We start from the raw sequence: 17254 nt of genomic DNA on the forward strand, positions 1-17254 counted from the left end.
ATGCTTGCCCTATGGCTAATAATATCATATGTTTGTTAGGCCAGTGAAGAGAGTAAAGTGCAAATGACAGAAACACCCCAACACATATCTAGAAGCTACAAGAGAAAAAGGAGAAGACTAAAGTAAAGGGTAGAGGACTGAAGGGTAAGCAACATAGGATGAAGGGTGATGGGCTGAGGGTAAAAAGCGGAAGAGGATGACATAACTAAAGAGGAAGTGAAAAGACAACACTAGAAGGAAGAGGGAGAAGGGCAAATGGTGAAGCACACAAGGTGGAGGAACACAAAAAGAAAGATCAACTTGGGAGAGAAGAAAATGTGGTGAATATTAGGCAGCGTTTGGTTTATGTATCTTTTGAGACAGAGACACAGAGACATAGATATTAAAGACATGGACACAAATTATTAGTGTTTATGCACTGTGTTTGGTAAACATTGAACAAGACACAATAAAATTACAAAAAGTTCATAGTATCCTTATAAAAAAAAAAAAAAAAGAATATCAGCCACCGTTGCTACCACTATCATCCACCATCTCCACCACTACAGATTCATCATCACACACAATTCACCACAAATCAATCAGCAAAAAATTTATAAGAATCAACAAAAATTTTTATTTTTCAACAGAAAAACAAAAAGGGAGGAGAAGGTAACTAAAGAGCAAACTGTGAAAAGAGAAGAATCAATGTAGAGGAAGAGGCGGCAATGGCAAACTCGAAGAGGAAGAAGGAGAGGCGGCCGTTGTGAAGAGGGAGGAGAGGCGACAGCCGCAAATCTGGACGAAGAAGGAGACGTAGCGGCGACGGCGGATCTGAACGAAAGAGGACACGAGTGGCGGCGCGCGGATCTGGACGGAGGAGGAGACACAGGGCAGCGCTCAGATCTGGACGAAGTGGGAGACGCAGCGGCGGCGGCACGCGAATCTGGGCGAAGGGGGAGATGTGGCGGCGGCGGCGGTGGATTTGGACGAAGAGATGCAACGCTGACAGCGAATCTGGACGACGGGATGCGACGGCGGAAAGAGGGAGGAGGGAGGAAGGAGAATGGTCACGTGGATGGAGAAGGAGAAAGAGAAAAAAAACTAGGATTAAGAAATTAATAAGGGGTAAATGAGTAAAAAATTGTATCTAATTGATTGTCTCTATGTCTCATTATTTTAAAAGTATACTAAATACATGTATTTTGTGTATACTTTTGTACTAACGTGTCCATAAAAAATTTGTGTCTTAACAAACAAACATATGATACTTTTATTAGCGATTTAATTATTTTGACGTATCCATGTCTCTGTGTCTGTGTGAAGTGCACCAAACGCTGCCTTAAGGTTTGAGGTGCAACAGAATGGAGTTATAACAACGGCGCCACACCAGCCATCCGGGTGAACGAATTTGTCTACTTTGACGATTGAGTATTTTTGTGAAAAAAATTTTGAAGTTAATTTTGTTAACTAAATTAAAGATACTTTTATTAGCGATTTAATTATTCGAGCATTTTTGTAGTTTACTCTTTATAAACTATAGTAAATCACATTGTATTTTAACAGCAGTTCAAACAAGAAATAACGAAGCGAAGAGTACAAAGACTTCGGGGGTGTCAATGTAACAGGTATCTGACAACCTTTTGATAGCAACGTGTCATTTACTACTATGGAAAATAGATCACATACCACTCATTAGCAAAATGTTTCAAATGCTAAAGGTTTCATTAGCTGGGGAATGCTGTTTTCACTATATATAGTAAGCTTCAGGGCATAACGTCCATAAGCGATATAATGTTAGTGCAAACTTAAAAGATATATCTATGTGATTGAAAAACACAGACTTCCATTATATATCACGTTTTGCACTAGTACATTCAATACATTCACATTACCACTTCTAAGTCTTTTGTTGACCAGATGGTTCCATCATCCCCCACCAAGCTTCTGGTTGGGCAGTCTTTCATATCCAGATACTATTAGCACAAAAATTTGGAACTCAGTCAAGAGATTAAACCGCATAACAGATTTTATTGCCATCTTCCAAAATAATTGCAGCCGGATTTGACAATCAATAAGCAGCTCCGAAAAGCAGCTCATTTCTTTTTCAAGAATTCGCTGTGGTTCACTCAAAATATACAGATCACGGCCTCCAGTGTTGAGGAGGTGAAAAGCAACAAAAAAGCAAATTGGTAGAAACTCTGTCGACACGTTACTTGTGGATCTGGGTTGAAATTTGATGTTCCTTTTCCTTGGTGGCATTACTGGGAAATGGTATAACAATCCATCCCGGTAGCTTTGTAGAGTTTGATCACAACAATTAAAAATTCAATGTATATCCAATCAACGAAGTTTGCTAGTTCTTCGCTTCGAAGGCCCACCAGGAAACAGCTGCATAATCCATCCTAACACTCTCTCCACCACCTAGTAAGAAAGAAACAGAAATCAATTCCTATTTTCTTTTCTTTAGATTTCTAGTTTTCCAACCGTTGTTCTCAAGTCTTAACAACCACTAACGGTTACAGGTCAACTATCTTCACTCCTAATAATATAATCAAGGTTTCAATTTTCAACCAACACCCATGGAATCCTTACAAATTCAATAAAGATATATAAATTTTATAGTGGTACTGTGAAACACATATTCTAGACAAAGGAGTGTTCGAAATACATTGATTTTTTAGTCACTATGCCGAAATTGACAGATATTTTGAGATGGGGATATTGTAAACAAGAGGCAAGGATTCATAGAAGTATAAAGGATATGCTCTAGTCATAACTCAAGATAATATGAAGTTCATATAACCCAATAAAGCAAATTGAACACATAAAAGTTACCTCATCACCCTCATCTGCATAGGGGGTGTTCTCGTACATAGGAGTAAATTCTGGTTGTTTTCCTGAAATATTCTCATTGACCATGCTTTGAGAAGTCAACAGCTCTAATCTTTGAGTCTGGAGCTCAAGTTTCCATGATAATTCCTTGTTTATCTCCTTCAAACAGGAAAGCAAACAGAAGAAATAGCACAGTTAAGACTAACAGTGAACTGGAATGGAACTATAGACCAGAATTATAAAACAAAGTTTATAAGATCCGACAAAGAGCTTTTTTACAAATTGCATACCAACACATTAATTGGGCATTAGTTAGACATACTACAGTGTCTAGTTAATTTGGGTACAGTATATTATTAGCTAAAGGAGAAAAGAAAAGATCAGAGATCAAAGCAATCTAATCTAAACATGTGGATGTTTGTATCAAGGATCAACTATGCTAAAAGCAAAATCGCCTAGATGAAGACGACTTGTGAATGGCTTCAATGCTTCCTAAACACACCATCTGATATAAGAGCTCTTTGCCTCTTTCATTAAGCTACGTATGGTACACTGTCACCCAAGAATACCTGGAAATATCGATTCACGGAATCGCTTCCCTATAGTAAGGACTACAAATATGCAACAAGTTATTTGTATTAACCCTATCTAGTATCATTGTCCAAAACAATATTGAACTTAGGCTGAGCTTTCCAATTCCAATTGAGTTGATCAAGGAGGAACCTAGATGGACTTGGAGAGTGAGTTGAAAAGTGATGAAATGGTTTATATGAAAACACACAAGAAAAATCTGTGGTCTGCATCCTCCGACTAAAATTAACAGATAAACGGGTACAATAATAATAAGAAAACAGATTGAATGTTGCTCCAAAACCAAAAGTGTGTTTCTTTCCCTTCTTAAAAGAAGCACCAATTGCTTCTCTTCAATAGCACTTTTTTTTTGCTTCCAAAGTCACCTTATAAGAATTCAATACCTTGGACAAACACCATAAACAATCCAAACTTTTCTTTTGGTTTATATTTTGGGCAGTATTTGTTTTTCAGTGGCGCCTTCATCGGAGGTCTTTGTTGAAATGGATGAGTGGTCATACGCGATTGGATAAAATAAGGAACGAAGATATAAGGGAGAGTTGGAGTAGCACCTATTGTGGAAAAGATGGTTGAATCGCGTCTCAGGTGGTTTGGACATGTGAGAAGAAGACCGACAGAACACCCAATCAGGAGGGTGGATGAGATGGAAGATGGATAAGAGGTGAAAGGTAGAGGAAGACCTAAGAAGACCATCCATGAGGTGGTCAAACGAGATCTACATGTAGACGATTTCTCTATAGACATGATACATGACAGAGCACAATGGCGTCGTTTGATTCATGTAGCCGACCCCACCTAGTGGGACAGCTTTGTTGTTGTTGCCTTCATCGGAGGTCTTTCATTTGAAAAAATAAATATTAGAAAACTGCACAAACTTCAACCAAAGCAAGGACTATTATAGGTGTAACAGTATAAGAAAATGTCTGATATTATGTAAAGCACCTAAATTCTTATCATTCGAATATTGGACAGTGAAATAACATTTAGGGAATGCAATGCGGAGAAAGTTATAGTAGCATTTATTAAGGGAAAAATGGTAGAAATGGAGAGTAGCCTAATAAATAGAGATAGAGGGAGACCCAACAATTTGCTTAACCATTCTTAAAAGATTCAGATTTCAATAGTTTAAATATTCACATAATTCATGACATAACACTGGCATTATATAATCCTTGAAGTTAACTCAACTAAGTAGAACAAAGCTTGGCTGTTATTGTTTTGTCTTAATTAATTCATCCCCTAATAGCAAACACATCAAACTTGCTTTCAATGAAGTGCTCTCTTCCATGGTAGAAACAATAGTAAGTTATGCCAAAATGATTAAGAACAAAAATAAAAATAACAAAAAAGCTCCTCGTTCAAACATAAAAAAAAACATGGCCCTGACTGACTTACCCTCATCCTGGAACATTCAGATGACTCAAGTGTCAAGGCTTTCATCAAATCTTCTTTCTCCTGTGCCAACTACATAAGAAAGGTAGACACATGAATATGCCAAGCCTATTTAATTACAAGAATACTTGGAACAAACATATGGCGCAGGACAGGGGAAAAAACCAATAAATAAAAACAGTAATGAGCAATGAGAGGTTGGCACTGAGTTTCCAATAGACCAAGCTACCTCAGAAATAAGCGCATTAATGTTCTCTATCACTCTCATCTGATCACGAGGAACAGGAGAAACTCCAGAAGTTGAGTGTGGAGTATCAGGAACTGTGGATAAACTAGATGCTTCAGCATCATGAGCACCCCTGTTTTCTGCATCACCATCTTCGCTTGCTGCACAGCATAATATAAAAAAATAAGCAGAGATATTAAACTAGTAAAAAACATGGATTAAGAAAACAATGTATCATCATCATCTATTCATTTTTTTGTAGTATATGCAAGGGGAGACAAACTGAAATAGGATAAATGATGTTCTATCAAAAGAGAAAAAGGGCAAATGGTAAAAATTTTGTTTGCCAAAACAAGTCCATTTCCCTCTCATTTTTGAATAATTGAATTCTCATTTTCATGTTAAGAATTTTTTTATTAAACCAATTACTTCTGTTATTCCTTAAAAAAAAAAAACTACAGAACCATGAAAACAGGCTTAATTTGACTTGAAATTAGCATGAACACTTGCTTGATTGGACATCCACATATAGACCATAACCATTATGCTTATTTAGAATATACAAAGTAACAACCACAACCGAGGCATACATACCTAAATCCTGGGTGGATGTAGAAATATCCTTTTTCAAAACATGACTCTCAATTGACTTTCCAATGCCTGACGCCTTTCGCAGCTTAGAAAGCAACACTTTCTTCTCTGTATCAATGAATGGAAGAGAATGAACATCAACTGAGTTCATATATGACTAAATTCACGTAAAATTTGTCATCAAATTTGAAAGGTCAGTGCTTTTTTGTCATCTCAACATATATATTCAAAAGTTAGTGGACAAAATTATCAGTTGGTTAGCATTTTTTGTTAAGCATGTCTGAACATTGTTCTTGTGAAAGCATAAATCCATTGATTTGCCTCCATCAATAGCTTAAACATTTGGAAGGTATGGTTCTTGACATGGTTCAATGGTTTCGTTCCAGTGACATTCTTATGAATACAAATGAATGAATTTCAAAGGGTGTGCTAGAATATAAATTCATTTATTAGCTTCTAACTAACACCTTAAACTATTGGGAATAATTAAAGGTTGTGTTCCATCCCATTCCCCATCTATGCATACACCTATATATGCATATTCATTCGCAAGGTAGCATTCCAAATAGGAATTAGTTTGAGAAATCACCAAAAAAGATACATTCAGATGAAAAATGACCCTAACGAATATACAGCTTGTTTTGCCAATTTTGGTTATAACCATTGCACATCAATATTCCTTCTTAATGCTTGTTCCTTCCTCTTATAAGCGTCAAATAAGTGAAAGCACCAGCCTTACAAAAGTATTACACAGATGCAAGCAAATAGAAAATTACATGAGTAGGGATAATTTACAGTTAAAATCTGTTTACCCTCTTGAAGTGCTTCAATGGTCGTCCGCATATCATGGCAGTCTTTGTCTAGGCTTGACATTTTCTTTCTGCAACATTTATTAAGAAAATCCTTATATAAACAAATTAAGCAAAATGAACAATGAAAACAAACATGAAATCACCTTTCATCATTGGGGAGCTAAAGTATTAAATTTAAAAATTAAAAAGAAAAGATGGCAATAACATTTGGTGTAGAGCTCATGATCTTTATAGAGGACTTTCCCTCTTAAACATGTTGAGACTTGAGAGATTGGAAAGCTATGCTTTCTTAGATAGATCTTTTGGTTGTTTTGCTCTTGTATAGAGGAACTCTTATCTTCTATCTTGTATTATTCTTATCTTCATCTTAATGAATTTCTTCTTTAATTAAAAAATAAAATAAAATTAAAATACCGTCTCTATATCAATCATGGAAGTTATTTGAATATTGCGAAAAATTAAGTGCCATTTATTCAAAAGCAGATTGAAGTTTGATAATTTTTTCTCAGACAATAATAAATACTTTCATTAGGGAAAATAAGGTATGTTCCACCAGAAGAAAATAAAGTTGGGGAGAGGAAAGCAGCCATCTACTTCCGTTTAGATTAAGGAGGAATTTTATTGAGGAAGTTAAGTACTTCAATTTAAACTCCTAATATGACAAACAAATGTAAAGGACTAGTAGTGCACGAAAGATTCCCTATTTAATTTCCCTTTTTCTTTTCACTCTTTAGGTTAAAATGTCAAATCCAGGGATTTGCAGTGTTTGATGCTTTAGAATAGTATACAAAACAATATCCAAAGGAGAAATGATTTCAGTAAAGATAGAACTTTTATCAAATCCATCTACAATTTGAAATCGAGGCTAAAGCAGACATTTGAAAATGGATTATCTTCACAGGAACGCCAACAATTCAGGCAGCACTATCGTCAAATATTTAACAAATTTCAATCATTGAATATGTGGTTCTTTTGCTTGAAATTTAAAACCTCAAGAATACCTGTATGAAGAAATCTCTGCTTCCGCATTTTCCAACTGCTTCTCAAGCTTTAGCTCATTAGATCTCAATCTGAGTGCCTAAAAAGGTTATTCAACACAAGAAATTAACTTTGGAATCTAATTGATATCCCAAATCCGTACACAATAGCTTAGAAAGTACCAAATGAAAGTGGGAAACCACAATTTAAAGGATAGCTATTAAAGGGGAAGAACCACTCTCCTTCGTAACATCAAGGACCCCATTCTACCCATCTCTAACATAGTCTAACCAAATCAATTCATATTAGAATAGTGAAATGTGTCGTCACATTGTCAGGTACGTAAGGGAAGTGGGGAACCACGCCTTAAAAGCTAGTTGATAAGGGTTTTTTTTGAGGGGGGGGGGGGGGGGGAGAGAGACCACTCACCTGAAATACAACATCAAACATCCAATACTACTCAATGTGGGACTTTGAACACCCCATAGTTACCCAAGTCCCTAACAATTCAGTTGTAAGAGAACAGCAGTAGCAGAATATATACAAGAAATAGGTGGAACAAGAGAATACAGTAGAGAAATAAAACAGAAGAATGAATGTAGAAGCAGAAGAGCATAATGAAATCAGTATGATATCATTCTTTTCTTGTGAAGGTGTTATTGAAGATAGAAAATGCAGAAACGAGCATAGAGGTGGCAGTCAAGAGGCCACCACTCTCCTAAGGGTCCTGTTCTATCCAAATCCTCAATAGATCTCCTCTAATTCCCCTGCTATCACTTATAAACACTTTCAATCCTCTCTTTCTTCTAACAGAATTCCTCACTTTGCATGAATCCTCCCCTCCCTTATGCCAGCTATCCTATTTGTTACACTGCTGATCCCACTTGATTCTCTCCCTCGGTTCTCTTTTTCTTATCTCACCAGCTGTAAATAAAAGATAGTGGATGTATTTTATCACCTTTCCCACTCCCTTCTTCAACGAACTTAACTCCTTTGGCCATTAGGCATCAAGAATGGAAATTCCCCAGGTCAACTTTACCTATAACAGCGCAGGTGATTTTTCTATTTCAACATTTTCTAAGAAAAGGATTGTAAGAGTTAATTAAATCCTCTTTATTATCTTAAATTTTTCCGTTTATTTAAAATACTCACTGTAGTTGTAACCTAATTGGAGAGAGATGTAGAGTAGTTACATGCCCAAAAAAATGTTGTCATCTTGAATGACAGTTCAAAAGTAATTTCAGTTGAAAGACTTAACTAAAAAAAGGGGAAAATATTTTTTATTCTTAAAAGTAAATAACAATCACACAACATATCAAGAAAGTTTAGTACCTTCTCCTCTAAGCCAATAACTTCAGATGCCAATAACTTTGCACGCTCATCAGCAGCATTACACTCCAGTTGTGCATTTGCGTATTCACTCTTGACAGACTCAAGCTCAACCTGTTGCATGAAGGGTCACACAGTGGCACCAATACCAGAAAGAAGAATGCAGCACCAGAAAGCATTTTACAGAGATATGAAAAAATCAGTCCATTCCAATCAAGGAGAGAATTCAGAATCAAATATATAGAATGTCTAACTTATTCAAAAGTCATCTAATTACACCAATATTTTGAACTCAAAAACATGACCATGACAATCTAAGTTACCATTGGAAACATGAGAACATGGGCAGGTTCCCAAATAGTAAACCACAATGATGATGGGATGATCACAAACAAAAAAAGATTATGTGGATTTCAAGAAAGATACAAGTTTTTTAGATTATCACAAATAAAATAACAAATTGCGTTGGTTTCACACCTTCTCTAAGAATTCTGGTAAGTATATAATGCCCTTAGTTATACATTTCAAATCAATGGTATCAAACATCAGTTGATTTAAAAGGCAATGACTAAATCAGATGTAAACTGTAAAACCACTTCCAGAATGCCAGAATAAGATATCTTGGCAAAAAGATATTAAGATCCATCCCATGTATATAACCAAAATCTTTTTACATTCTACTTTGATGTTCAATGTAACAAGTTCAATAGGCTTGGCTACATCAAGTTTGATACAAAATCCAATTATATAGTTGGAGGTCAGCTCAAACACCGTGCTATCAGATCAAAATTGTAATCCACCTTGATCAATCATTTAGGACATTTGCAACTCATAACAATGTTAAAATTTGTAAATTTGCAAATCTAAACGAAAATTTAAAATTAATTTTCATTATGAGATTCAGTATCATAAATGACATATGTGCGCATGAACATGCAAAACAAGACTATGAATGCATATAATAGAACACGAGCACAGCCAATACAATTACACATTTAGGTATGGAATCTTATACAAACCAGGTGCACTTTGATATCTTCTTGTAACTTCTCCATGTCCAATTTTAATTGATTGACAACACTTCGCTACAAAAACATGAATGAAATTCATTAAAACAAATTAGAAGATATTATTACTTATTCTCATGGGCAACTATTCTACGTCTAAAGTAGAGGCAATATAGCAATTTTAGTTGAAATTCTGATTCTTAGTAATGACCCAAACAGTATGGAACAAAGCAGTTCTATCAAAAGCAATAACCCAGGAGTAAACTAATCTGCTACTTGAGACATTTGCACAATTGCTATCACTTTAAAACATGTTCAGGTCCTTTTCTATACCCACACAACAGAGTTCAACAATATTCTAAATGCAGATCTCTTGCCAAGGGAGCACAAGCAGACCCAAAATCAAGTGACATACATCAAACATACTAAAAAATAGGGGAAAACAAAGCGTCCAAAGCATCTCGTGTTACCCAAGTTTGGGAAAGGGTCACACTCTAACCTAATGCATGCATCAGTGGCTAATTCCATGGCTTCAACCTATGACCTTGAGGTCGCACAAAAGACAATTCAACTGTTGATAAAAGGCTGCCCTTCATATCACATAAGCTAAATATGCATTCTATTACAATGCAAAAACAACTGTGATATTGGTTCAGAATTCAACCACACAGAACACACACATCCTAAGAAATAACCATATGTGGCCTTTTAACCTGCAAAATGTTACTATTTTACAAAGTATTTGACCTTAGTGTCATAACTAGCGTTGATTTTACAATCACAGAAATGATAGTCTTCAAATTAACTATTGAAGATCTCAACATCAGCCAACATAACATGCTGAATGGAATTGGATACTGAATTCTGAAACACTGAAACATGTATTAAAAATATTTGGTAAGAACTATAATTAGGACATCTAGTTGACCACGAAACATTATATATAAGTGTGCAACTAAAATAAAAAACTACAACAGTTCCCAAGATTGATATCTGAAAATAACACTAAACCCACAAGCTAACCTGCTGATTATAATTATCAGTCAAAGATGAATTTTCTGCAGCTAGTGATTCTGCTAACACTTGAGAAGCCTCAAGAGCACGTTGCAAAGAAAACTTTTCTTGTGTCAAATCTTCAATATGCTGCAGAGAAATAACAAGGAAACAGGGGGAAATGAAAATATAAATAATAACTTCTCATAGAAAATTTTATAGGCAGAGATTGAGAGAAAAGGAAATCAAAGGAGCATAATGCACAACACAGAGAAACCACAATGAACAACTAAATACTAAGTGGATAAACCATTCAATAAAGCATGTCATTCAGATTATATGATAGATAAAGAAAGACCAATAAATAGACCATGAGCATACAAAAAAAGGGATGCCAAAACATGTATTAAAGATAAGGTGAATCGCTCATCACATCACAAGCACACTGATAGTCCTCCCTGTCATTTTTATGGAAAAATAAAAAAATATAAATAATTAATAGAAGAAAATAAACTGCTACACCCACAAACTTAAAACCTTTTCAAGTTGAAAGTATAACTTAAATTGGGTATCATTTTCATTACTAAACATATGCGCAATGGTTATCCAATGATTCATATAGAGAGAGAGAGAGAGAGAGAGAGAGAGAAGGGGGGGGGGGGGGGGAGGGAAGGAGGGATTGAAGAGAAACATTATTAAGTTTGTAAAAACCAGTTGCCAAAGTCATAAATTCATTACAGACTGACCTATAAATTTTTGTACTCCCACAAATTCAGAGAAAGAATCACCTTTGATAATTGTCAAATGGAAGAAATGTATTATATACTAGAAAAAGATCAATATTTTTTGCCCTGAATAATAACATTACATTCTTTGTGCATAACATATGCTAATCTTCTGTGCCTATAACTGGCAAAAGAATACCATGAACAATTTTCATTGGATTAAACTAAAACAATCATAATAAAATGTATAATCAAATTGAGATCATTCCATTCGATTGATCTTACTGTATAATAAATGCACAAAATGATGCTGTCAAAAAGGTCCGCATAACTACAAATACATTTCAGCATTAGCTTAAATCTGGTATATCATAGATTAGATACTCCCAATAATCAAATCAAATGCTTTCGTTAGTTATAAACCCTAATCTACCAAATAAGTCAAGCACAAGACAGTAGCATCAAATACATCATTTTCTGATGCCAATTCATCAAAAGAACAGGCAATAAAGCACTTCAACAACAGCCAACACTCATTAGGAGGGAAAAAGAAATGCCAAGATCAAGACCAGCATAATACACCTGTTCTAAAGCAGCAAAGTCCTCATTTTTTGAAGGAGGTGCATAATAATCATGCTTCTTCTCCATACCATTTTCACTATCACTTATCATCAATGCATTTTGACTACTATTATCGAAACCTGCAGCTGTAAAATTTGGGAGAGGTGCCACAGTTTTGGTCTCTTCGGGTGGCTTGCGCAAATAGATAGATCCTGACACATTATTGCTGGTTGATTCTAAATGATTGAACAATGAGGAATCTTGCTCGGGCTGCCGAAATGGAGAACCCAAAGAATTTCTATTGACATTAAGAGAATCAAGAAAAGATGGACGAGTCCTCCTAGAACTAGATTCCACTGAAACTGAATGTATTGGAGTATGGTTAAAGGAGTTGCTGCCATCATAACTTGTCAAATCGAATTTTGGCATTGATTCATTAAGACTGGACAAATTTTTATCAATGTTAGTATGGGTCTCTGGAAACTTAGAACTGAAAGAATCACCGAAGCCTGCATATTAAGAAAAAATTCAGCAAATAGTACTACATCGAGATGTATGAAAATGGAAGAAAAAGATATTATAAAAATCTCAGAGTACAGGTGCGGAAAAAATAACACATTACCACCAGAAAATGAGCCATGGGAGTAATCACTGTTTAAATTGCTGGAATTTGTTGAGTTATTTTGCAGTAGTGTATTAACAGAGTTTTGAGGTGAGATTTTTGAAGAAAAATAAGAAGAGCCATGATCAGTGACCACATAATCCTTCGATGGACCATTACTCTTATTTGAATAGTTTTCATTAATATCTTGAAGACTAGATTGAGTAATATTGCTATCAAAATCTTGACTTCCTTGCGAGTGTAGAAGAATGCTTTGGTTGTTTGTTGACCCATAAGGGAATCCAACAGGACCACTGGTATGAATTCCAAAGGTATCTTTCACCTTATCTGCCTCGTTGCATTGACTTACATCAGCAGATGCAGTAATAGCAGAAGCATTGTATCCCTTAGCTTCAGCAATATCAGAATATGTCTCAACCAGGCTGGTGGACTTTGTATTGAGATCATTCCTCGCAAAACCTTTTATATCAGGCAGAGACTCTTGCTTACTACTAGTACTTTGGCTAATTAAACTCGTACTTTTATCATTACTTGTCCCTGAAGTTGATGGCTCAATGACATCTCTTCCAATACCATCAGATGTGGTAACTCCATCTGACTGATCAACTCGTACATTCTCAACTTCAGAAGCTCGGTTTTGTTTCAAGCTAGCATCAGAGCTCTGAGCATTGCTAGAGGATGCAGCCTTCTTGGCTCGCTCTGCGGCTTTCTTTTTACGAAACTCCTCAAGCTGCAAACAAAAATAAAATTATTTTTAGTTTAACAAAAGCAAGGAAAAGACTAATGATTTGTACTTTGAAAAGAAGTGCAGCACATAATAGTGCAATACGTAAGATTGCATTGAAAAATTTACGAAATCAATTTCTTATAAGCAGCCAATGTTTCATTGAAACAACTTACTAAATTATTGTCAGCACTATGATATTTTACACATGATGAATAACAAAAGCACTGGATTGTGCAAAAAGCATACAGCTTTTAACTAAGAATGAGAAACACCATTCTTTTCTTATTTAAAAGAGACTCCCTCATCTCTGATGGTAATATAACTAAGAATTCTATGAGGTGAAGGAGACATAACCAACACCCATATGTCTTCTTGACTAACACTCTTCAAACCCATAATCCCCGTCATCAATAAATATGAAGGGGCATATGCTATAAAACCTGGCATGTCTAATCTATTCAGACAAAGTGACCAAAACTGAAAAACCAAATGAGGGTAACATATGCAAGAAGCATCTCATAGTCACAAAAAGAGTATAACTTCCAAATATTCAGCACTTGGTTCTGTACAAACATGCCTCATCACATATAATGGACTGAAATAAAGTAATTCATTGAATAATTTTGGTTGACATCAGAATTTCACAAATTTTGCAGCAATTGAAACAGATTTGTAAAGGCATGAAATTATGTTTTTCAGCATTACTGAGTCTACTTTTAATCATCATGTCTTAATTATGGGCTTAGTAGCAGTTTGATTCATATTTCTTATTGACATAGGAATTCGATCCTTGTGAGATAAGCTGCAAATATTTGTTCAACAGGTTATTGTCTTCCTCAATCGTATGATGTAAGTCGCAAATGGTGTGCCAAATAGATAACGGGTAAGGGTACATAACAGGAAATTATCAGAGCAGCAAATGCATGTTGTTGGGTAATGAAATCCAACATAATGGCAACTAGAAAAACGATTTAGCAGAGACGAATGCTGGAATATATAGGTGGGAATAGAAAAAAAGAGATTAAGAAGAATTGCATGGCATCCAGAAGAAAGTTGGAGACTTGGAGTAAAACTTATTTAGGGAATGATGATGAAAACAAAGCTTAAGCTATATAGTCATGTAAGAAGAAAACCAATTAAGCCTTTAATAAGAAATGTAAACCAAAGGAATCCATGTCTGATAAAACCATAGGGAATAACCTAAGAAAACTAACTGGTTTTATGATGCAGAAAACAAAATTAAAAAAAAAAAGCTTTTACATAGATAAACCTAAATGAGATTAACTAATTCATGCAACTAACCCTGCCTTGGTGGATATAAAACTTGATTGCTTGTGCCTTCTCAGAATTTAGCACCTCAGATACCAAGCTCATAAACATAAACAATCCATCAAAATTTAAACTTATACCAGACGTGTTCATTAGGAAATGAAGTGAACAAGGAAAACAACAGATAGATTTATCTTTAAATAAGGAACCTGACCCCCTCATGCAAATACCAACTCAATGACCTAACTCCTTCCAACAACAGATAGATTTCTCTTGAATTCTTAGAAAGAAGAATCCCAATTTTACCCCCAGATCTTCAATCATAAATGATTAAACACAACTACGGGACGAAAATCTGCAAATTTTTTCTTCTAGAAAAATATGAAAATTGCAGAATTCTCTCCCTTCAAATTACCTTCCATTTACACTTTCCCATTTTCCTTTCAAGTTTACCCAACCCAAAATCCCAATCAATTCAAGGATAATAACATGGTAATGTTTTAAAAAAAAAAATAGCAAACACATATATACACAAAATTTAATCTCTATCCCATCACCATCACATTTTTCCGGGAAAACAATGAGCACATTAGCATCACAGAGACAAACGCACAGCAATAACATAACTTCCACCAAACCCAAAATCAATAGAAATAGAATAAAATAAAGCAAGCTCAAGATAATTTTTTAAAAAAAAGGCAAAAGAAAAAACAATTTTTAAAAAATACATATAAATACGTACACGACGCTTGCCAGCTTCCAGATGTTCTTGCTTCCGCGACGAAGAGGCGGAGTTCGGCAGCACCTGTGCCGACGCCATGTGAGACTCACGTGCGATCTACAGAGAGAGCGTAACTAAAATCTCTCGAATCAACATTCCCCTTCTCAAATTGGCGATGTATCCTACCTGAACGAGCCGACGCAGATCACAGCAAATGGGCAGGAAAACGACACGATGCCGAATTCAAATTAGCAACAGGATCGAATTCTGAATATTTTTAAATAATAGGGAATTTTGAACATTTGAGACGTTGGGAGGTACAAAGGGGTCGAATTCGGGAGTTTTTCAGACAGAGGGCGTCCGATCTGATCAGAGAGAGAGAGAGAGAGATTTGTTGGGGCAAATCAAATCAAATTATAAAAGGGCACTTCCTTTTCTCTCTCTCTAGCTGCTGTTCTGTGTTCTCGGTTTTCTTTATTAACAACATTATTATTATTATTATTATTATTATTATTATTATTTTGATAAGATCAAAATGGATGTCCATTAATATGGGCAGTTAATTTTATAGTTATTATCGACCCGATAAACTTATTAGATGACTGGATTATTGATTCAATCGATGGGTCATTGGTCGAACCGTTTAACTCGATGATAATTAAATAAATATATAAAATTATAGTATAATATTTATTAAAAAATAAAAATTATTGTTTAATATTTTATATTATTTAAATTTAAATAGATTATATATAAATTTCATTAACTCATTACTTTAATATGATATATAATTTATATAAATTATTAGCCTTTAATTTAATGGGTCTAATCTAAAAAAAACTAAAAAAAATTACATATAAATAAAATTAACGTTACACATATGAATTAGTGTATGGTTATTAGGGATGGCAAAACGGGTCGAGCCCGTCGGGCCGATCCGCTAAACCTGCTAAAAAGGCGGGTCGGACTAGGATTTGGAGCCCGCCAAACCTGCACCGCCAAATTGGCGGATTTTGGCAGAGCGGGGCGGACCGGTCCGCGGGGCCAAAGATTTTTATTTTTCTTTTTTTTATTAAATAAAAGAGTGATTACTAATATAAAATTAATAATTATAGAAGTTTTAAACACTTTTTTTCATTTTTTGTTTTTATTCTTCTTTTAGTTATTAACTTTATTTATTTTATTTTACAATTTCGTATATATGCTCAAATTATGTGACTTATTTTTTAAAATAAAGATGATTCTATTGACAAATATTATTTTGAACAATTTTATTGAAGTTAAAAATTAAAAAAAATAATAAAAAATTATATTATAATTTGACTATTTTTTATTTATATTTGATTTTTTAATTATTATTTTTTGGTTAATTTTAATGAATTTTATTTTTTAAAAAAAAAAGAAGCGGGCTAGCCCGCCAACCCGCCAATCTGCCACAAAGTGGGGCAGGCTAGCATTTTAAACCATTTTAGTTGGCGGGCGGACCGGCCCGCCCCGTTTATGAGGCGGTGGGACAGGTTGGGGCGGACCGACCCGCTTTGCCACCCCTAATGGTTATAGGTTTATAGCATTTTCATGTGAACTTTGTTATTATATATTTTATTATTAGCCTATTAAAGTCAAAGAAGTAAGTCTGGCTTAGTAGCAAGACTGCTGAAGCTTTGCATGTAAGAACCGCGACTAATTAACCGCTTAATTAAATTAAATTAACTGCCAAAAATAGGATCCAAAAATTTAGAATATTAATTAGGAAATTTAAATATGATATTTAGACAGTAGATTTTTCTAAGTTAAAAAATGTAATTTTCTGCGAAAAATCGCATAAAATCGTGAACCAATAAATTAACCGGCAATATCGGCTTAAATCGGTCCGATACTGAGCAAGAATAATAAAAA

At 34.9% G+C, this 17254-nt stretch overlaps 1 protein-coding gene across 1 annotated transcript; it reads right to left on the minus strand.

Annotated features, from left to right (window-relative positions):
* Positions 1–1683: 1683 nt before the first annotated feature.
* BLI (protein BLISTER) lies at positions 1684–15867 on the minus strand. Its single transcript, XM_088506375.1, has 13 exons — positions 15380–15867; positions 12642–13371; positions 12041–12528; positions 10764–10883; positions 9753–9818; positions 8737–8847; positions 7428–7504; positions 6427–6494; positions 5618–5722; positions 5027–5184; positions 4801–4869; positions 2818–2973; positions 1684–2403 (listed from the first exon to the last, which is right to left on the minus strand). Exons 1-13 carry the CDS (start codon positions 15455–15457, stop codon positions 2323–2325), a joined length of 2307 nt encoding a protein of 768 aa, XP_088362501.1. The 5' UTR covers positions 15458–15867; the 3' UTR covers positions 1684–2322.
* Positions 15868–17254: the final 1387 nt, after the last annotated feature.

The sequence above is a fragment of the Arachis ipaensis genome, chromosome B2, assembly GCF_059453495.1.
Source record: "Arachis ipaensis isolate K30076 ecotype BB chromosome B2, ASM5945349v1, whole genome shotgun sequence".
Taxonomy (NCBI): domain Eukaryota; kingdom Viridiplantae; phylum Streptophyta; class Magnoliopsida; order Fabales; family Fabaceae; genus Arachis; species Arachis ipaensis.

Bases quoted from the DNA above. Each gene is read 5' to 3' on its own strand.
- BLI (XM_088506375.1), bottom strand. From the start codon at position 15,457: ATGGCGTCGGCACAGGTGCTGCCGAACTCCGCCTCTTCGTCGCGGAAG. The intron at 10,884-12,040 runs GTGTATTATGCT...ATTTCTCTGCAG, and splicing joins ACTTTGCTGCTTTAGAACAG to CATATTGAAGATTTGACACA. The intron at 6,495-7,427 runs GTATTCTTGAGG...TAAATGTTGCAG, and splicing joins GCAGAGATTTCTTCATACAG to AAAGAAAATGTCAAGCCTAG.